At 44.5% G+C, this 23,289-nt stretch overlaps 1 protein-coding gene across 1 annotated transcript in view; it reads right to left on the bottom strand.

The window, feature by feature from the left end:
• Nucleotides 1-3,171: 3,171 nt before the first annotated feature.
• Nucleotides 3,172-23,289, bottom strand: part of sdk2b (sidekick cell adhesion molecule 2b) — a 225,367-nt gene continuing 205,249 nt past the window's right edge. The window contains 14 exon segments of the mRNA XM_069517620.1: nucleotides 3,172-5,022; nucleotides 5,025-5,385; nucleotides 5,923-5,979; nucleotides 11,116-11,245; nucleotides 15,888-16,047; nucleotides 17,266-17,406; nucleotides 17,503-17,667; nucleotides 18,738-18,863; nucleotides 18,943-19,104; nucleotides 19,524-19,661; nucleotides 21,146-21,332; nucleotides 21,738-21,853; nucleotides 22,320-22,421; nucleotides 23,061-23,117. Coding sequence (XP_069373721.1) covers nucleotides 4,703-5,022; nucleotides 5,025-5,385; nucleotides 5,923-5,979; nucleotides 11,116-11,245; nucleotides 15,888-16,047; nucleotides 17,266-17,406; nucleotides 17,503-17,667; nucleotides 18,738-18,863; nucleotides 18,943-19,104; nucleotides 19,524-19,661; nucleotides 21,146-21,332; nucleotides 21,738-21,853; nucleotides 22,320-22,421; nucleotides 23,061-23,117 — 2,222 coding nt within the window. The 3' untranslated portion in view covers nucleotides 3,172-4,702.

Genomic DNA, 23,289 nt, shown 5'->3' with positions numbered 1-23,289 from the left:
TCCTCCTGCTCATGTGCCCAGAGAGCACCACCTCCTGCTGAGGTTTAAAGGGCCAGAGTCCTGTTTATCCACAACGCACCACCGCGGGCAGGAGCTCACCTCTGAGAGTGAAGCCATCCAGGCCAGAAAGGAAGGAGGGGGAACAAGAGCTTCCAAGAGAAAGCAAAAAAAACAAAACAACAACAGACAGGTTGAGGTTTAAGTTTGGAGTTTTAAGACGAGGACATAACAGCTCCCCAAAAGTGAAGCCAAAGCCTCCCCATCGCCATCTGGTGGCTGGCTGCAGTACAGTTTGTAAATCCCACCTGTTCCCTGTTACAAGATGGGACATGGACCGAACTAAAAGTCACAGTTGGTCAAATAAGTTTCTCCTCAAAGATAGTTTACTCCATTTCAGGTCAGTTTGGTTTCAGATGCTATAAAAACTGTGTCGAAAAATGGACGTCCTCGCTTTATTACAAATTTTTCTGCAACCGCGCTTGAATCTGGATTGCAAGTGTAAAAGCTATCACACGTCCAGCACACAGTTAGCAGATCTTAGCTTAGCATAAAGACTGGAGGCAGGAGGACACAACAACTCCAGCTCTGAAACTCCCTCGTTCACGTTATTTCCAATTTAGCTATCTGTACAAAAACTGAATTGTTAAAACAAAAGTTGCTGTTTTCGGAGAGTCGTGCACTGGACTAGTTCTTGGCCAAATACGATGAATACATAGTGTGGTATCAATCTTTTAATTTAACGGCAAGAGTAGAAAAACATATTTCCCAAAATGTACAGTGCTTCCCCCGACCTTTAGTTTTCAACTGTATTTTTAATTTCTGACATGAAATTACAAGAACTGAATCAGCAGATTGTTGTTACACCACGTTGTTGGAAATGATTGGTGGACCTGCGATGGTGAACTGATGCACAATAAGATGTGATAATAGGCAGATTTTAAGCGGTTCACTTTAAGTTGTAACTGAACCATTATGACAACCACATTCCTCCTCATGTACACAACACACACGAGTACAAACTAACAGTGTGAATAAGCAGCACATATCCTAGAGCTCTCTGCTTGAGGTCGGTCATTTCCAAAAGACTTCTTTGATATGAGAAATGTGCTGAAGTTAATTAGTGTAGACTTTGTTCCCTTTGCTCCAATTATCTTCGACAATTTCCACATTACATTAAAGTGGCCTTTGATTTCACACACAAAGCACATCTCCGACCAGTTTTCAGGTCCGGCAGAAATGAGCTGGTGCCCGTGTGTGGTTACAACTGCCATCTGGTCCTCACGTGTGAACTTGACCACTGACACCCACCTGTCTGTTTCACCCACCAGTAAATATTAGATCTTATATTGGATTTTACATTATGACACAATGAACCAATTAGTGGTGGAGTTTTACGGGGACCTCTTTTTTCAGATCCCTCAGAACTCCAGTGAGGTTGTGCAGGAACACAAGTCTTTGATGGCACATTACCCTGGAGTGGGCCCCTTATTCAATTATTGTTTCCTTGTGTGGCTTTGTGTTCTATGTTATATAACGCATGCGGCCTGGAAAGGCTACAGTAGGAAATTAGGGCATGAGGGACTCTACTTTTTTTTTTGTTAACTGCAAGAATGAGAAAACACAGTAATAAAAATAACCAAATATGACTTCATCCAACAACAATTTAGGACACGCTTTTTGATTGCCTTGGATCCCCAAGCTCAAACGCCACACTGTCGATCAAAACCACAGGAGGCGCGAGAGAGAGATCGGCTTGGGCAAATTTACTCACCAAAATGACTATGGTCACTTTTGTGCCCTTTTCCCACAATGCACATCAAGTCAGAAACCAATTTAAACAGCCAATGAACAGAACAGTACATTAGGACAACGCTCAGGGAACATCCCCCTTCTCATATTAGTATCCTTTCTCCAACTGCCTGTATATCCTCTTCAAATCCCAAACCTCTCTCAGTGAAGCTCACAAATGAGGCAATTAAATTCTGGGTTTGAGATTTCTTTGAACTACACCTTCTGTCTGAATCCTTTAATATTCCAACTGTGGGTCCTCAAAGCTCAGAGCTATTTAGTACCTCGGTCTCCCTTTTTAACCGGGACCACCAGCTCGCTCTTTTCTCTGTCATTCATTTTCCAGGGGGGAGACAGAAAGGAGGGCATAGGGAAATGAACATTTCAGCAAATGAAACACCTCCTGTCACAGTGAGTCTTCTGTTGAAGGGAGATTTCCCATGTGTTTTCACGAAAAAGGGGATTAGTGCTCTGGACACGCTCGTTCCAATTCCCTGTTCCATCGTATCCCATCTAATCTCTTCTTCTTCTTATGCCTATGTGTTTAGAGCGTTAGCCCTGGATCGAGTTGACTGTGATCCAATTAGCATCTTAACACCATCTGACATTGTGCATGTGCTCCTGTCATGTGTCTGTTAGTGCAGCTACATTTAAAAAAATATATTTTCAACATATTACATGTGCCCCAAATACACACAGGCATCACTAAACGCGAGGGCTTAAAGCGCCAGTTAAGGCCGTTCAGTCAAATGAAGAGCGACTGACGAGTTAATGAGTTGTGGTTATCTGAGTGCAAAGAGGAAGAGGAAGAAATCAGGAGGGGGCATTTGTAGCCAGATAACAGGATTTCCACAGCATCTGATCCAATTTATCGCTGCCCTGAGAAACACTTGGTGAGGTGGAATTTCATCAACTAATTAGGCGTCAGTAGATCTTCGCTCTACGCTCGCATGAAACATTTATACACAGAACGCTGATGGTTGTGAAGTCTCATATATGTGCAAGTTTCCCTTTGATATTTGTGTCACCTCAGTAAAGATAAAGTGCTTTTTACTCCCATTTGATTGATTCATTTTGGTTCGGCCTTCTCGGACCAAGCTCTCAGGATCGGGACACAGCTTAGATGTAACTGAAAATGAGACGACGATGGTTTATGGTGGAGGCCATGTAGGGATGGGTTGTGGAAAAAAAGTCGTGAGGGTCTTCTGTATTTCTGAATGACTCTCGGTGACATTTCTTTTAAGTAGCAGTGAAATAAATACAGAGACTGTTATTTCAGACTTGCCGTCAATAACATGATGATTTAAATTTCCCCATCATCCCTTCTGCTCCCCAGCACCGTCATCGTCCTTGCACAGTTTGCCATTAAGCATCAGAGAGATCTAACATTGAAAAATAATTTATTTCAGAAATGTACTGTGATCATATATTCATTCAGATTCTGCATGATAAGCGTTTGTTGCGTACAATGAAATCACCCCACAGAGAGAAAAAAAAAAAAATAAGCAGATGAATTTTTTTCTTCCTTTTTTTGAACAATGGAAACTAGGAACACACCACTGAGTCTTCACTATAGCGTTACGAGCACGCGTGGCAGGCGGCTGGACGGTGCCAACCCTCTGTGGCGTCACTCCAGGCAGGTTTACAGTTGCTGCAGGACAAAGTCTTTATAACCAGACACAGTGAATGATCTGTAAAGCTCACACACAAGGTGTCATTACACACTCATACACACACACACATACTCATTAGCATTTGGGACATTACAGCCACACCTGAACAGGACAGAGCAGTTGATTACACAAAAGGGAAAGAGGTGACATCATCTCCCCGTGATAGTGAGCCGTGACAGACGAGAGTTCGACCAGCCGGGGAGGAAACAGGGAAACGTCCTCTTTGTGTCTCGTCAGAATCACTCTGGTTGAGCAGGGCCAGCAAAAGCCCCCACATGTAACAGTCCCAGACTGCCGCAGATAGTTTTTGACGTTTCAAAGCATCTTCACATGTGCAGAATGAGACGGACTGTGTGTGTGTGTGTGTGTGTGTGTGTGTACTGTATACGAGAGCCAGCAAAGGGTGGAAAGAAAAAGTTATGGGTTGTGTATGCAAATGAATTCACGGCCCACATCTGTCAGGATTAAAAGATGGCTCTCGTAGCGCGAGGCCAGCCATTACGATGCCACAGTCAGGGGCACCGTGAGCATTTTCAGGTGCCAGATATCATAAATAAGTATTTCTCTATCAAGGCATCTTTGATTCACTGTAATACACTCACAAAAAAGACTTAAAAGACTAAATCACTTCAACAGATATACACTCACTTCATATATCCACAGGATCCTTCAGGCACAGCACAGTCACATTTGACCCGCCGTGGCCTAATGATGTCCTACTTTTCTATGTATGTGTGCTAAAGGCCAGAGAGCCGTTTCCATGGAGAATGCACCTCCAATGTCCACTTTAAACTCTTCCAGCCAACACGTTAAAATATGTTTGATTTGGCATTAATTCCACATCCACGTCCGCCCTTTAATTCTTCCTCTTTTTTTAGTTTTTACATCCAGGCCATCCAAATAAACGTTTGTCCTTTCGTTTCTACAAACATGGCTCCATCTTCATCATCAGTCTCCTTCAATGCATACTCAGCATCGGCATGATTTTGTCTTCTAGGTACATCTACTATATATATGTATATTTATATGCATGTGTGTTCAGAGATTCTTGTGGCTTTGTACATAATCAGAGACATGACCATTTGAATGTGCTCCAACAAAAGTAACAAAAGAGTAGGAAATAAATGTAAGAAAAAGTCATGCAAATAGTTCAACTAGCAAAATAAAAGTGAATTAGTTGTCGCGAGTATTTTATCAACCAGTGAAAGAATTCGAAGTCTACATTAGCACACATACACTCATTAGACAAAAAAAGTGCTAAAGGTCAAGGTCTCATAGTGTTGATCCAGGCTGAATAAGAAAAAATAACATATCAAAAAGAAAAGCAATGAAAAACAAGGACTTGATTGGGTTGACCGCGCATTAGGCAATGCAATGTTCTCCTTCAACACGAGTTGGGTTGATATTTCCAGAAATTTTCTAGTCCTTTTCAGGATTTTTTTTACACAAAGGAGGAGAAGCCAGCAATTGGGGCCCGCGATCCTGGTGCTAGACTGCTCGGGGGCCTGTAGAGGGTGCTGTGCTGGCTGGGGGGGTTGGAGCTCTGCTGGGAGGGGGTGGGAGTCCGGCTACCTTTTGGCCTAAACAGACTGCCTTGGCCCTGGGGCTGGCACTGGGGCTGGCCCTGTGGCTGACCATGGGGCTGACCCTGGGGCTGGCCCTGGGGCTGACCCTGGGCCTGCTGAGGCTGGGGGCTAGGTGAACTGAGCTGGGGTGGCAGCGGAGGTAGAGGAGGCAGCGGGGGCGGGGCGCAGTGGTCCGGGTCACCCGACTCAGACTCGGTGTAGCTGTAGGCCTGCGCCCGGGATATACCCTTCTGCTGGCGGCGCCAAGAGTTGTAGTAGGTGGGGTCGCTGATGTAGTGGTTGACGAAGGAGTGGGTCTTCTGTCGGTTGGGGTCCACCTCGTACTCGCTGTCACTGCCCTGTGAGAGACAGCAGAAGAGGAAGCATTGATTTGTGGACTTGGAGCAGGAAGATGCTGCAGTGTTTCCATGGAGAGCAGTTAGAAATGCTGAGGCTCTAAATGTAAAATGAACATGAAGTTATTGAATTATTGTGAGCAAATTAATTAAAGACACAATCGTCCCTGTCTGACACACACACATGCACATACACATTTACAACACGGCACGAGAACATCACATGAGAACATGACATGGACGTCAAGAATGGTCAAAGCATGATTACGGAAGGAATGACTTGTTACTGAAACGTGCACTGAAAACCATCGACACAAGATGACACAGGTCAGTTTTATCTTCACTATTTAAACGTTTAAGTCAGTCGCCGGACTTAACACATGTTCATCTCTGTATCTCACCACGTGTTGTATAGCACAGTGCACCACATATTAAACCTATCATGGGATCTCAGGGAGAGGGTTGAATAGGGACCAGCGGTAGGAACCGGTCACCTATCAGGCTACAGACATTCAAAGCAGGCAGCCACAGGAACCTCACCAAATGCAGTGGAAGTGTATGTAGGCCAACTGTCCCATATGAAAACACCAGCGCCTCCTATGGGTGAACAAAACAATGGGTTTTACAGTACATCACCATAACAGAGTGGTTAAAATGGCCCAGTCATGATGATGATGATAAAAAAAACATAAATATGTATACATATACGTGTGTCGATCCTCTATGGCATTCCATGTGGATAGTGTGCTTACAATAGGAAACACAGAATTGAATTTGTTTGAGTTCACTGAGTAGGAAGAAGATTTATTTCCCTGGTTTTAAGTCTCGTGTAAATAGATGATAATAATTCTCAGCACAGTCTCGTCACTGACCCTGCACCTCGCTGCAGGCTGGGTTAGAAACACTATTGTATTCATGTCAAGTAACATTCCATCTGCCCGACAGGACGCAACGTGATCACCCAACGCTTTGAGGATATTGTTCATGGTCATCTAATTGCAATAAAAGCAAGCTGCCAATCGGCCGGCGAGCCCGTGATGAATCACCTGTGCCACGATGAAGTAATGCACGGTCGGCGGTTGCAGGGGCATCTCAGAAATATGTGTTCAGTGTATGACAAAAGTAAGTGTGTTCCTTTTACATTGCTGAGATGACACTGATGACTGGGTTCTTAGTTCCTCATATGTTCCATCTTCTCATGAAGAAACATGGCTGCTGCTGCTGCTGCTGCTGCTGGCGTGAAGAATACGCTCCGGTACTCAGATCTTTTGCACGGCACATATGTTACACATATGGCGGTATTCTCCGATTTCCCTCTGACTCAACATGGTTCATGTCTCCATATGCCAAACCCCTACATAAAGGCTTAGAGTTTATAAAAGGTCCAAACTGAAAATGCTTGGGGTTGAATTTGAAGGGGAACAGTCGTGCTTTTTGATCCTCTTTGATTCTAAACAAAGAAAGTGACCCCCCCCCACCACACACACACTCTCATACAAACACACATGCACATCCCACCCCCTTCTTTCCCTCAAATTATCAAAGGCAGACATCGTGCACAGCAATATTTACCCTCAACATCCTGAAATCAATTACGAAGTTCCTATTTTCTTTTTAGATTTGTTTATACACTGTTGTTCGACTCAATGAGGTCGGAGTTTGAGACGCATCACTGGTTGTGTGTGTGTATGTGTATATGCTTGTATCTGTTTGTAATATTGTTTCCTGGTTGTAAACACTTGAGGCCAACTGGTGTTGAAAATTATTCCGATCATGCCGGTATGTTTAGCAACACAACAACACCATAACAAGATCCATTCACATCGGTTCGACCGGACACACTGAGCCACCTCAAGTGGTATTACCTCGCTCTGAAAGAATTAACGCTGCACTGAGAGATGAAACACCACTCTAATTGTGTGTGTGTGTGTGTGTGTGTGTGAGGTGTGGTAGTCGGAAGGCGTAGCACAGAGCAAGTGTTGACACAATGGATTGCATCCTACTCTTGCACCGTCTCTGCCTGACCGTGAAGTGTGAGCAACAGATGTTGTGAGGCTTGAAATGTTCCATGTACAAGTACACACCACGCTGCAATCTGTCCTTCTCTTCTACGGTTTCATCACCAGACTTAAACAGAAATATCTCAAGGATCCCACTGATGAACCCCAAAGATCTGCCTCCAGGGCTTCATGGCAGGTGAAGCGGCTCCTTATTTAAACTCATTACAAGCTTATTACTGGAGCTGAATTCTGTGAGAGAACCAGGCTTCGGGCATGAAATGCAGCATGGAACCTCAGCCTCCAGGGAGCCACCATGTTGTTTATGTGAGACAGACATATGCCAGCCTGCCAGAGTCAATTATTAAACATTTTTCCATCATTATGATGTTAAATTAAGCAGAGAAATCCATCTAATTAACTGGTGAAACCTCTTGACAGTCGTTTATTTTGTCATTAGCATAATGCAGTTGCCCTGTGTTCCTGTTTACAGTCGCAAACATCGTAAGAACAACAACAACGTGTGTGACAATAAAAATGGAGGCGTATCAAAATAACCGTTTACGGAAGATAAATTGGTCATTATGAGCAAAATAGGCAGATGTTCCCGACAATCTATCTCAAAGAACTTTGACCTTTGACCTCGGCATCTGCTGTCGTCTCAGATGGTGTTTAAGATAGTTTATTTTGTTTTCCAATCATGGTTAAATGACTTTGATTTAGCTCCTTTAAATTCACCGACTGTTAAACGCCTTGTGAATACATTTGAATTTCACTTTCCCGTGGTTTATATCACAGAACAACACTGACACAACAATCTCCTCGTTTGCAGCGCTCCCATCCCCCTCCCCCCCAAAAAACACTGATGCATAACCCAATACCACTGAGTGGGTCAGCCCTTTGTCCTATAGTTATGGATTATTTCAAAGAGGAGGGGGTAGAAGGGTGGAGGGCTGTCTATGTCACTCTCATTGATGAAGTGAACACAGCAGGGGTCCCGGGGGAGAGAGACAATAACAGTGTATGTGGGGTTGGACGGGGGGGGATTAAAAAGTCCAGACATTCTCAGTAAACACACATTTGTTTGTTTTTAGATTTATTTCCCTGCGGAGGAAGAAGAGGAACGGGGCGGTATGTTTTTGGCTGCATCGAGGCGGGGATACAGACCTCCTTAGGAACTCCAATCCCCTATTGCAACCATAATGTACACATGTTGATCCATCAGAGCAGTCGTAATCAAAGGGATTTGGGCTTCTGATCGGCATTAGTGGCGTCTCAGACTGGATGACTCACTTTTAAAAGAGATAGAAGCATATGCATATTTCCTGGTTTCTCCTTTAATGTGTCAGCTGTCTGTAGTTTGAGTTTGAGTCTAGTTTTCACCAGCCTGATTTCCACACATGTCATTAAACTAACAAGAATAAAATCCAATTTATTTGGCTTCATAATGCTTTTTTTGGGATAATGACATCAGACTGTCACTAGAGACAATCCAAACATCGCAGACAATACTCAGAGTTGAGCCCCAGCCAAAAAAAGCAACAGCAGCCCAGACAGAAACAGAAAGAGAAAGAAAGAGAGGCTGGAAAAAAGAAAAGAAAGCGTGTGAGAGAAAGCATTTTCATTTCTCTCCCACGGAATCAGAGCTGAGAAACTAAAATCTACAATCCATCTCTGACACAGATGTGATCATCTGTCTTCGGCCTTAAATAAAACAAAGACAATGTGACGGAGAAAAACCTTAGGAAATTACAAAGCCTTCACAGTAAAGAAAAAAATAAATGTCAATAGGCCTCTACCTGCAGGGGAGTGGAGCAGTAATGGTGTTGCCAAGTCAATGTTAGTTTCCTCCAAATCCCCTCTTGAGGAGTACAATAGTCAACTTATACCTGCTGGCGGAGGCCCCGGGGATTAAAGAGGACAGACGGCACAATGTCATACTGATAGCTCCGAGTTATCCGCTCAATAAAACTTCAAAGAACATTCCAGGATTTTTCCAAAGCACCATTGGGTGCTGATACGGTGGCCTGTCAGGGGTATGGCAGCGGAGCCCTGGCATAACAGGCAGCACTTTGTGTTTTTTTTATCCCATCAAAGCTAATGTCAGACCCTTGGATGTGCAGCGTGGCAGCGAGGCAGGCGTCGTCAGGGGGCAGTCACTACATTAGGGCCGTGTTTGACAATGCACAAGTGCGAATGCTAGATACGCCAGAAAGCCGATGACACGTCGAAATGCTTCATTTGAGGGGTTGTTATCACGCCGCGAAAGGTCCTGTCCGTAGCGATTCATTGTAGAGATTTTCATTTGATCTAGAAATAGGATTTAGGTCTCGATAAGTTCAGGTGGGGAGAGATGTCTGGCTGCGGCGTTCACACCAGGGACGTATTTGGCTGAAAGATGTTCCGAGATAATTTGGGAACTTCCCAGAGGTAAGGATTCCTACATGAAAGAAAACACTGAAGGAAGAGAATTCAGGACAACCTCCCGCCCCGATGCTTTTCATGTGACATGGGGCCGCAAGATGGTTTCAGCCAAACCTCAGAGAGCCGGGGCGGGAGGCGACATAAACAGAAAACAGAATCAACATCGAGGGAAGAAACAATTCAGTTCAAAGCACAGGGGGGGGGATAAAGGAAAACCCCACACAGAGAAAAAACATAAAACTTGAATCAGACATCATGGTGGGTGGCACGCAGACTGATCAGTGGACGGGCAGAGAAACACAGTTGATCAATAACACTCACTCAAAGGGCAAAAGTAGTTTGACTCAGCACATAACAAACACACACTAGGCTTTCTAGTAAGAGCTGTTAGTTATCTGTCAGTCCTGATCATAAATTCATTTATTCATAAAGATGGAAGGACGCGACAGCTCCCCCAAAAGTGAAGCCAAATCATCTCCACTGCCCCCTGGTGGCTGGCTGTAGTGTAGGTCACACTGATGTACTGTATGTTCAAGAACTAACCTGTTCCTGTAAGTTTCATTTTAATAAATTTTTACTTATTTAGAATCGATACCGCACTTCCACACCTTTAACACTGCTGTCCAGATTCTGGCTCCAAAAGGCTTCATTTGTGAACAACAGAAGGAAGTGGAGATGCATCGTCCATCTTTATACGTCCATGACAGTGCCCTCTCAAAACAACAAAATATATTTTTTGCTAGTCAGGATTCTACTGAGGGTAAAAAGCCACTATAGTATCCTAGTGGAACTGAATCTGACCTTACTTACTTGACAATCCAGTAGGAAAGCTGGATAAGCTGCCTGGACGGAGCTCACTTCCCTGAGCTCTAAAGTAAATTTTGCACGGTTTGTCTGCCCTCACCCTCTTACATAACAAGTGCTGTGGCTGAGTAAAGTAGCCTGGATCTCAGGTGGATGTTTGCAGAGCAACATCCTCCACAGGTCACTGTCTGGTCTAAAAACTGCTTTGCCACCAGTGAGCGGAGTCATTAATCTCTCTTCTCTCCACGTGCGGCACTGTGGCCGAACCGTATGACCTCTGCGGGTCAAGTGCATTCAGGTGGATGACAAAGAGACACCACGTGGACAGTATGGACTGACACAAAACACCATACAGCTGACAATGCAAAGCTGAATTCCTGAGGAATTCAAGGTGATGACTGAGTGCACACATAGACAGTACAAACATTTACCAGATACACAGAACGCAGACACACGTGGACAGTTTGACACACAGAGACCGTACAGGACAGTGGTGTTGCTACTGCACCTGTGAGTCGGAGATTTCAGAGGGTTTCTCGGTCAGGCTGCTGCTCTCTGCAGGGATCAGGTCATTGTACTTTGTGCTGACGTCTTCGTCGGAGTAGTGAAGACTGCCTGGACTGGGCCTGGGAGGAGACCTGGGTACAGCACAGAGGAGGTGAACTGTCAGAATAATTCACCTGGTTGTTGTTCTTTACCCAAAAAGTTTGCACAGCCGTATAATGTTTTGGCTTTTCATGGAAGCCAAACAAGATGAGCTAATTTAAAGAACTTATTTTCATAGTTATTACCTCCTGTCTGTAATAATAACCAGGAGCTTGCCCGGGTGTGTTATGGCAGCAGAAGAACATGTGACACCAAAACACATTTTTATATCACTATTATAAACAAAGTGAGTAAAACTACTGTAATATGGCTTAAGTGCAAACCTCCAACATCCCACGCACATTATCAGAATCCATAGTCTTCAACCAAATCCGTAAAATTATGCAGCCTCCAGCAGAAGCTTGTGACATGATCATAGAACGGCCAGTTCCCACAAACATGTTGTTTCTGTGGACTAACGCGATCAGACGTTCTTCCTGCCACATCAGACTGAGCTGTATTGATGTTGTCTTTCTCCTAAATCTCAGTAATTACCTCGCTGAGTACAATTTTATCACAACAAACAAGATCGATGGCCAAAATTACCTCAATTGTCATGATTCTCTTTCAAAAAGCCCTTGGGCCGTCTTTCACTGAGTTCAGATACTACAATAGAGCAGATTCTGATTAAAATAAACAGGTAACTATGCAACAGCTCTCCTTCACTAACGCGTGAGACTTAACAGCGAGCGCTTCCTCTCAGGTTCACATGTATCACTGTCTGTGTGTGTAGGAGTGCAGCTTGATGAGAATCATGGGACACTCATGAGATGGCTGCCTGCTCTCAGTCTCCACTGGAACAAATAATTCCCCCGATTCACTCCTCACTGTGGGCTGTGGAATGTCAAACCACTGGGCCCTTGTGACTAAATTATAAATTGAACTGTTTCAGCGCTCAAGGGGTCATTATACAAATGGCAGCCTTGCAGGCTTCCCCCCCCCCGGCAAATGTTATCCGAGCCAACGTGAGCGATGGCGTAGATTTAAACTGTCAGTGGCGTGCTGCGGCGCCCAAATATGTCATTCAGGTGTAAGTTTGAAGAGTGCAAGCGGTGGGACTGAGCAGAGGGAGGCAGTGTGTGGTGAGGATGGGGTCGAGGAGAGGTGTTGAGTGAAAGTGAAAGCTGAGAGAAAGAAGGAATGAGGAAAAACGAGGGCAGACTATAATAGGAATTACCAGGGATAAAAACAATTCCTAAAATGGCGCGCTCTTGTGAGGGGTTCTTTGAGTAAATATGAGGGTGGAAAAAAAAAAAAAAAGTCTCTCGCTGCCTAAGCTCCTCCGTACTTTCCAGTGTCCCGGCTCATGCTAAACAAACACCCATCTGTTTCTGCTGATTGGTGCTGGTTTGGCTGAGACTACTGGGACATGCTGACTCCTGTTGACTTTCCAGGCCGCGGTGTCGGGCCGACAGTCCGTGCCAGTGGAGCGGCTGCTGCAGTGCTCGCACAGCCGCTTTACACATCGAAACCACATTTGCATAAGTATTTTCCGAATAAACATATTGTGCAAGCATTTCAGAAATGCTGCGGGTAAATTCGAGCAATGTTCATGACGGGTGATGTTTTGATGGACAAAATGGAAAACTCCACAGGGAAATCACAAACCAAGCTGTAATTCAATTACCCTCGATGAGTTATATTAAACTAGATTAGAGTTAATTCATTTGACTGGAGTGGAGGGGTAGTACGTGCACAACGGAGAGCCACTTCTATGGCTCATTTGAGTGATATCGCTGGAGTATGTGTGTGTTTGAGGAGCTCTGTGCAACGATCTGACACTACTTTTCTGGTAAAGAACGGAAGACTGAAGGAGACTTAAAATTCCTCTGTGCACTTATTCCCAAGAGTTCTTTCCACCGCAGCCTTTAATGACATGAATTCGTCAGCGGTCCTATCGGCGAGTCCTCCTCATGACACCGGCAAACAAAGAGCATGCGAGAAGCGACGCCACTGTGAATTGTTATAAACTGCTTGTTTAGAAACATCGAGGAAGCGCGGGCCACTTTCAGACGTTCTCCTTGACCCTCATGCGCGTCAATATCGAGTGAGGTGTAAATTATTTATCAGCTCTCGCACTTGCATAGACAAGGGTCCACTTAATCCTCTCACAGCAGAACTCAGTCAGCAGCATGTCGGGTAAGAAATGAGAGCCACGGGGTGAAATCAAATCTGCCCCCGTTCTTTACTCATTATCAAGCTCTCCTCTCGCTACCGTTGCCTGTAGGGACTCATTAACATGTCTGAAGTGTTCAAGAGCTTTGTCACTCAAGAATGTTTAAAACCATGTTAATCTACGACGAATTACTTCACCAAGACCTTTTTAAAATGCAAACTAGTGTGTCAAAGTAGGTTTCAAACATCTGAAAGAGAAAGATACAAAGCCACACAGGAACGATGCTGTTAATCCTTCCCTCTGAATCATACCAGCGTTTTAACATTGATCTCCAGCAGGAGCTTCAGGCCCCAAACACATTTGCAGTCATGTGATTGATTCCAAGAAGAAGTGTGTGTGTTCTCAGAGGCCAAGTTCAGACCTGGTTTTAAAATCTATCCTGAGGACACTTCTAAGTTCATCATTTCACACTATTGGAATGCATCCGGCATGTGTCTCCAGTGGGATTGGGATTGGATCTCACTTCCTCGCTCAATATGCAAACAGACGTCAATTTTGTTCCCAAAGACCAAATTATGTTGTTTTTTAACAAGTTCGACTGCAGATATTGTGATAATGTGTGTGTCGGTGTGAGAATTAGAGCTGGAGAGAGAGGCTGAGTGAATCACTGAGGATCTTTTCAAATGAGAAGAAAAGTTTTTACGCATTTGGATAAAAAAGTGAATCCACATGCGTCAGTTTATATTGTGTATAAATAATTTAATGTCCGGGGGCTGAGAACTTTGTTGTGTGGCCCAGGACACAGTTGCGTTCACACAAATGTGGCCACATTTCCAGACCACCTCTCAATGTGGTCTGAGTGATGTGAGCGATGTAGGTGGGTGTGCAGTATCCTCCAGCTCTCAGTCAAGCTCCACCCCCCTGCTCCTCCAAATATGGCTACTTCTGGCGAGCTGCCACGTGTGCTACAACCATGATCTGTGCAACAGAGGCGTAGGTTAAGCATTAACATTGCACTTCTTTGGGCCATTTGCTTGACAGTGCTAAAAAGGCATATTGACAGTTTAAATAGTCACTGATTAAGTTGCCACTCACCAAACGTGAACTGCATCAACGACCCTTCGATGTTGATCGGATTCACTCCTGTGCACGTTGGCCCTTAAACTCTGAACAAACGATCTCCACATGGAGAAAATCTCCATCCAAAATCAACCGTAAACTGCACTAGCTGTCTGACACAGCTCTGAATTACAATGACTACAGTGGGATTAAGAGCGTGTTTGGTTTCTGATCCCAGTATCAGGCAGAGGACTCCATCCTGTCTTTGGTGTTCTGAGACCGGAGATCAAGATGCAGCATTAATCTATAATCGGTGGCTCAGGTGTCGGGATCTGAGCTTCGCCGCTGCGGGCCGAGTTGAAAGAGCGGATTCTGAAAGTACATCTGTACATTCTTTCACTCCCTCCACCTTCACCCCCTCCTTCGAGCTGGAGACATAATGGGAAGCTGCCTGGAAGCTCCTCAAAGACCACGGAGCTGCTTTGATCCGTCCTCAAGGTCACACTCACATGCACGAATGCAGACACACAAACAAACGGATCATATCCTCACACGCAAACCTGGAATGGACGCAGTAGAGCACACACCCTCAAAAACATTCCCCTTATGAAACCACAATTAAAATCAAGATTTAATTTGAATCTGCACCAAATTGCACACACTTGTAAACATGAGTCCCCCAAACATCCCTGACTTGTTTCATCAAGGTCCAGGAAAAAAAACAAAAAACCTTTCGCACTATGTTAAACACAAAGATTCCTGGATCTGCACCACAATTCAATGGGTTCTTCCTTAACCCGCCAAGTTTCATGGTGATCCGTCCAGTAGTTTTTGTTTAATCCTGCAAACAGACAAACAAACAAACGACATGGACATGCAGACTCGTGCACGTACACCCAGACAGAGGAGGATTCTTCCTTTCAGGCAAACATCAGTATGCACCTGTAACATCCACTCAGTAACACCACACAACAATAAGATATCTATATGAAATATAGACAAACCTTGTCTTCAACAACACGACCACAGCTGTCCCTAAATCCGCATCTCACCCATTAAACAGCTTCTAAAGAAGCAACGTATAGAGTCTGATCCAAAATTGGACGTGTCACTGCAGCGCTCCCAGCACAGGTGTTGGTAAACAAGGCCACCGTCTCAGTGTGTCCTACGGCTACAGAGTCACCGAAATATATACGCTCATTAAAAGAAAATCTGCTGTGAGTCTGTATGTACGCTGCTTTTTTTTTAAATAGCAGGAAGTGGGACTGGATTCCTTTTTGTCTGCAGGAGGAGGATGTTTTTTTTCTAGATAGCTGAAAATATTTTCAGGCATGAGGATGAGTTTCCATGGATAATTCAACTGTTCTACCACATGGTTATTTAATTTTGACTTTTAAAATCAAGCCTCTACTTTAAAAGCCACCTGCGCCGTCTGCACTGTCAGTTGTAGGATCACTCACCTGGTGTAGACGCCGTTCTTCCGGCAGAAGGAGTTTTTCACAGAGAGCCGTCGGTTGTTGAGCTCCAGTGCGGGGAAGCGTCCCTCGTCCAGGCTGACCATGTCTCCGTGGGTCAGGGCGTTGCAGTTGGAGTTGTTACCTGGACAAACGTAGAGAGACACTGTGTGACCACAGGCCGGACGGAGGGGTTAGTGTGTGGATGAATGGAACTGATCGGTGACAAAGTTAGTGAGTGAGTTAGTGGGAAAAAAAAAGATGTAAAACAGATAAATGCCTTTAAATTATTAATATTATTCGATTTTTAGAAGGTCAAACAAATCCAGTTTATGCTGCATGTACTTTCTGGCTTAAAGCAATTGTTCATCATTTGGGGAAAAATGCTTATTTGCTCACAAAATATGTAGCTTGATCCTGCCGCTGGTTAGCTTAGCTTAGCATAATCACTGGAAACAGGGGGTCCAGCTAGCCTGGGGTGTTAATTATTGAGTCTTAAGTTGTTTTCAGACGTGAAATCCATTCATAACTGAAGGAAAGTGTCCGGAACATACAACCAAGGAGAGAAAATGCAGAAAGCATGAATGTCTCTAAAATATGTGCAATTAGAAAGAAGGGAACTGCCCCAATAAGGCCTAGAATAAAAAGCTGATGTAAAACAACACTGTCTGTGGATCACACATGTTAATGGTGCAGAGGTTTCCATGCAGCAGGTTAATGTTAGGAGAGAACAGTGCTGCAGGTTAGAAACACTTTCAGGGATCCTGAGAGTTTCTGGGGTCCAAGACCTCCGTGGTTGTTGCAGGGCTACTTGAGGTCAACGGGTGGTTATGCAAATACCCAGAAAAATAAAAACCACTGGGTAGGTCCAGTGGCCTGGGCCGGATTCCTGGAGGGGGATATGGAGGCTTTGAGAGCGTCTTTGTGTTGGAATGAGAAGGAACCTCTTGTTTTTTCTGTCAGTCAGAAAGATGGGCAGTGACCCGCAGGGACCCCCCCTCCCTTCCCCGGCCTGGCAGCTGAACAGCTATAACAGAAGTGCTGAGCAAAGGGAAATACCCACTGATGTCAGAGCTGCACTGAATGGACAAGTATGCCCCCCTGCTCCCGCTTCCCTACGTCTCTCCCGCTCTGCCTCTTTCTTCGTCTGCCACTCGGTCAATAATTAGTTTTATTCAGAATCATCAATATAACCCTCTCAAAAAAAACAGCTCAAGTTCACCGCTCTGTGTTTAATAACTGCAAATAACCAAGTGTTTCTCTTTTATAAGAAAAAATAAACTTTTCAGATTCTTGGCTCTGTCTGACATCAGTTTAAAAGTAAGGTAGAATCCTTCTGTGATTGTTAAACACTCCATTTAATTGTGAAATTGTGTGCACTCACCAGATTCAGACTTTTTGGCATACTTCTTGCTCTGCCCCCTGATGATGAGGATGAAGACCAGCAGCAGGATGAAGATGAGCCCCACCAGAGCCACCACCACCAGGAACCACCACTCCTCGTAGAACGGTGCCACTTTCTGGGCTGAGTAAAACAAACAAGAGGAAGAATTTCAATTTGCTGTTTTTTTTTTAAACATCTGCTTGTATTTCTGCGATGTCTGAATCCACAAAAGCTCACCGGATATAGAAGGAGAGGGTAGACTTGGAGAGCCATAGCCATAGTCGTTCACTCCGATTACTCGGAAGTCATAACTGACCCCCTGCTTCAGGATGTCCATGTTGAATGTATGCAATGTTGCTTCCTTTGGGATGTCCTTGATTAAGATATCCCACAATCCCTCATCTGTGGATCGCAAGTCAGGGTTAGAGGAGACTATGGAAGTTGCAAAAACATTTAAACAATGCCATTATATCTTTATTAACGGGTTATTTGTTTGATGCAGGGCTCCGGTCTGCTTGGCAGCTCCCAGGGTAATTCATAATTCCCACAAATATTAAACAATCCATCAATTTCAATGCTCCCGTAAAATTTACAGCCACCAAATCTACATCATAAATAGTGGCGTGGTCATATTTCAAACTAAGCAATGTTAGATGGCTTCCTGCTTGCTTTGGAAATCCTGTCTGAGACCATTTATTACACATCGCTGCTTGTAAACATCAATGCGAGTTTGACTCTTTTAATGGGGTGTGCAAACATAAACAAGCGCCAGAGTTCATCAGTCATGTTGTTGAACTCTGTTAGAAAGTTAGAAAAGCTGATGTAATTTGATTCGAGGACAAAAACAAGTCATCAATTTGTACGAGTATGCAGAGAGTTATGACACTTGGCTTATGCATCAGAGGAGAAGAGGGGAATGGGTGTGTGGAGCTGGTTTAACCATCTTCACTGTCCCCTGGACTTTGACCCTTAGCTATTCAATATCACCCAACACTCCTGAGTAACGCTCCTTAAATATAGAATTAAGTGCCCTTTTCAATTGTCACCCAGAAGTCCTGGAACACATCCTCCCCTGGGAGCCACCGACCATCCATCACCCTCTTAACCCTGCCCAAGGCTGTCGATCACACCTGAAACCGGATGCCAATTTGCTGAACTGCAACACCTCGATCAATAACCCGTTAAAAAACCAGGGACACTGAGGCAGCAAACCATCTAAAGGCTTCTTTATGCTCAGAAGGAACCTTCTGTCACTGCTCTTTGTTCATTTCCTCAGTATAAGTGCGGAAACTGAGCAGTAGCATAGGAAATCGCAGGGGGCAGGTTTGCCAATAGTTCAAGCGAGACGATCCTCCACCAGTGCCATGTTTTGTCATTGACAGAAACTCTAGACTCCCGACATATCTCTCAATAAAGAAAGGTAAGTATATGATTGTGATTGCCTGATGTCCTTACACAGATGATGCACATACCTGAAGGTCTTGCCTCGATGACGTAGCGTGTGATGGGAGCACGTCCCGGGTCCCCGCTGGTCCAGTGGATGGTCAGGGCTGAACCATAGCGTGTGATAAAGGGCTCTCCAGGCGGCCCAGGGGCTCCTGAGGAAGAGTAATTAAGCGTTTATGTAAAGCTTTTAAAACCAGTGACTCAAATACTTTAAGTTTCCAGTGCCGCTACCTTCTCCGGGGCCTGTGGTGATGTTGGCCTCCACCTCTGGCCCGTAGATGAAGGTCTTGGCCCGGATGCGGAAGTTGTACGTGATGCCATCGGCCAGGTCCTTGAGCTTCAACCAGAGGGGCCCACTCCCCTTCACATCCACCGTCACTGTCTTACTGACGCCTGGGGGGGAGGGGGAGTGAAGACAGTCGGCACAGGCCACTGAAGACTCTAGACAAACACAGCACATTTAGAGCAGGTCTTACACAGGCCAGGCAATGTGGGAACACACTCAACACACACACACACACACACACACACACATACACATTAATGGAATTAGTAGTGGGAAACATGTTTGCATTTTGTAGTCACGTATTATTTTTGATGATAGAAGAAGACGTATAAGGTTGCAATGACATATGAGCTGTTTAGGTCAAGGTGAAAAATGCACACCACAAGATTGATCTGGTCAAATCCTGTACAAACATTAGTTTATAATCTTTCTAGATCTTGTAGTGTGCATGTTGCTTTTTTTTTTTTTTTAGAGAAGCAAGCAGCCACTTTAAGCAGAAGTGTTATAGTTAAGAAGGAGGGCTTACCATCGACAGGTGTGCAGGGTTCGTAGATCAGACGGTAGCCCTCGATGATGCCGTTAGGGAAGGTTGGCTCGCCCCAGGAGACATTGACCGAGGTGGTGGTCAGCTCACTGAAGTGAATGAAGCTGGGAGCACTGGGAGCTGGAAGATACACAGGTCAAAGGTCAATAAAGTAGGAATGCTTAAAGGAAGTTGGAGGTTTTCCATGATCTTCATTTGAGGCCACACTTTATAAAACAACCACCTGCAGCAACCAAAACAGGACAATTTGTTGAGGTTACATTTGGGACTGGACTCAATACTCAAGACTATTATATTGGTTTAACTCAGACCACAATTCTTAGCCACAACTCGTACAAGGAGAGAAAAACCAACCCAACTCAAACCTGACAGACATCCTGTTTTTTGTGTCCAAACTCGGCCAAAGCTTATCCAACGTGTGGATCCGAGCCGAGGAAATCAGTCCAAACATCTGTACCACACATCTGCGCTGCTGCTTTTATTTCCTTTTTACAGCAAATGTTTTTTTTGTGTTTAACAAACTTGAAAAGAGTTTTACTTTCCTCAGCAGAGTCTGTATCAGGCACTTTTAAACGGCTCCTGCTGTTACTGTGCTGGCACTGCAGCGTTCTAACTCAGTGATATTGGCTGAGATTGGTTGAGATGCCTTGCAGTGAGTGTCCTTGTTCACCGATTGAACTGCCTTGATTAGGTCATCGCCACAATTTTTCTAGACTGCATACAGGTTAAAAGGCTAAACAGCAAATAAAAATACTATCTGACCCAGGTCATTCTAATTCACAATCACAATGACCATTCTCAGCCTCCGGGGCCCATTACACTTGACTGAGCTTGTGACACCACTGTGCTCGAAACACTGTTTGCCCTGTTGTGTTTAAACTTGTCGAGCAGGAGTTGAGACGCTTCCAAAAGACAATGTCTCTTTGTTTCCTGAAAAGATGGGATAGCTGTTCCCCCCTCCTCCCCCTTCCGGCTTGTCATCTGCCTCCTCGTTGTGAGAACACCCACGAGGGAAACCAAGATTCTGAGAACACCTTCATTCTCCTGCTTTTCACTCGTCTGAGATGAAGTGCAAACTTGCACCAGATAGAAAGAAAGAAAGAAAGAAAGAGCAATGCATAATGGAAAAGTTAGATTGGTGGTGTGTGTAGACGGGGCATGTCTCGAGACAGAGCGCTCGCTCACAGAATTTTCATGCCGTCTACTTTTCAGACAAAACAGGAGATCGAACGAGTTCAGAGTAGGTTTGCTGATTAGGAACTTATGCTCAGTGTGTGGTTCCGCTAACAGCGTTTGGCACACTGACAGCAACGATTAGCATCATCCAAATTCTTTCCTCATGGTTGACTCATCCACTTTGAGGAAACTCTCCCAACTAACTTCAGCAGAGAAATATGAAAAATGAACGAACACCGCCATTTGTGCTCTGATTTATCTGCTTCAGTCATGTCGTCCTGTCGTCTCATTTGTTTTTACCTTGTCTCGTTCTTCTCGGTGCCTCTCCATCATATGTACATTCAGAACTATTTGCTTCTGCTGTTGAAGTCATTCAATATATGAATGAATATTGTGCATGTTTATTGGTATCTAGTGGTTTGATTTACCTGCTTGCTGAGTGCGTCCCCTAGTTGGTGCGCTGCGGGGTCCGTCCCCAGCTGCATTGAAGGGGGCTACGCTGATCATATAGGTGGTGTACCCCGTCAGGTTCTTCAGTTTCACTCCTCCCTCAGGCATGAACAGAGTCCGCAGCCGCTCTGTCTCATTCTTGCGCTGGAACTCCCAAAAGTAAACCTACATGGGATAACAGAGGCATAAATACATATCAATGTATGTCCGCAGACGCTGCTTCTGCTTTTATAAAACCCAGTACCGTTTCAAACTCCCTCAAGGGACGAGCGCAATTTCATTTTATTCCCTATAAATGTTTTCGTGAGCAACAGAGGAAAGATTTCATTGGGAGCCCCCGTGGAAAACAGTGTTAGCTAAAGCAGCAAAAATGTGCATTTAATGGTGATTAATATCAAATTCACACGCTCTCTTGTGAACCACAAACACATTTAAATATTTATACAATGATAAAAACAGAACACAATATTCTTGCTTATTAAGAAGTGAGCATATACAAAATTTTTCTCCTCGGGCCCAATAACATATTTGCTGTTGGCTGGAGGTTTAAATGAAAACTGTTAATGTGACCTTGTAGCCCTGGATGTCTCCGTTCTGTGCGTCCACAGGTGGAGGGTCCCACGTCACGTCCAGCTGGGTGGCTGTCGCAGACTGGATGGCCACATTCTGGGGCGGAGCTGTAGGTACTGTCAACACACAAACCATAATGTACCATAACTATATATTGAAAAAACATGTTTCCAGTGCCAGTTTGTCTGTAAATTAGCGGGAATAGCTGTATGTGCTAATATCTACAAACAGGTGATTGGTACGGAGTCAAATGATCTCAACAACTGTAATATGGTGATGAATTAGCCAATCAGTCTTGTGTGCTCTCCAAGCGCCCCTCTAGGTTTTGTGTGCATTATCAGTAGTTTGCTCATTCAGCTGTCGTCATGGCTTGAAGCAAAAATAAAACCTGAACTCATTCATCCTTCACAGAAAAAGCTCTGGGATCTGAGAAAGACAAATTGCTTCTGAAATCTTAGCCCGACTCTAAAGGAGATAATATAAACCCCACAGGTTGCCAAGAGCAACAGCTGTATGGAAACGTCTCATCCACTTGTACCGAGGGTGGTCAAACAGTTTTGTGTTGACAGGAAGTGTACATACCGGCTTCTCCCACAAACACCTCCTGCGGTGGACTGGTCGGCCCCTCGCCCACAGCGTTGTATACACTCATGCGTATCTCATAGCGCTTGTGTTTACTCAACTCTGCAGAGGGAAACAAAAAGGGATGGAAAGTTAGAAATTAAGATTTGCACCAAATTATGGATTGTACTTTTTAAAAGTTTATTTTCACAACCAGCAGGGGGTCGGTCACCTTCCTCCAGTAAAGAACAAACAATCAGTGGAGCTGTTTTCAGACTGAAAACTGAAATAGAGGACACGGACACTGCTGCAGGAAAGTGAACGCTGAGTTTCTAGTGTTGGGCAAAGCTTTTGGGGTATTTCCACTTCAGAAATACAGGGACACTGCAATTATGTGGCCGTAGACTGTGTTAGGTATATACAGCCATCTGCTTTTGTAGTGCTCATCCAAATAAGCAGATTTGTGCGAACCAAGGAGTGTGCTGGGCTAGGAAGGCTTGTTAAGTCCGTGTCCAAGAATGTCTGTGTACAAAGTGCCTCCATTGGCCTCAGGAGAAGTGTTTGTACCGAGGAAATGTGAATATATGCAGCCAAATGTTGCGTGCTCCATACTCTGCCTTTCCCCGCATCATTATCCAAGGCTGCAGAGTGCTTGAGACATATGGTGAAATTCAAAGAAAGAAAGACTTTCTTTAAAGCTAATTAGTGTGTGTGTGTGTGTGTGTGAGAGAGAGAGAGAGACAGAGAGATAACAACACTTACTGTCCAACTCATACTGGATCAGGGTTGAATCACTCAGATTCCGGATACTGTAGGGGGCTGCGGTGGAGAGGTTAGAAATAGAAAGCAATAAAAATAAAAAAGTAGTGGACGGTAGCGTTCTAATATTTTCATTGTCGAGAAGGGCATCGCTACTGTCGACAAAAACCCACATAATCTCAGTGATCACAGCTCTGAGTGAGCCCCTGAATGACTCCATGATTGTAAAATT

The sequence above is a fragment of the Paralichthys olivaceus genome, chromosome 21 (assembly GCF_024713975.1).
Source record: "Paralichthys olivaceus isolate ysfri-2021 chromosome 21, ASM2471397v2, whole genome shotgun sequence".
In the NCBI taxonomy this organism is placed as follows: Eukaryota; Metazoa; Chordata; class Actinopteri; order Pleuronectiformes; family Paralichthyidae; genus Paralichthys; species Paralichthys olivaceus.
The sequence above is the reverse complement of the archived record's forward strand: the minus strand, read 5'-3'. Positions and strand labels throughout refer to the sequence as shown.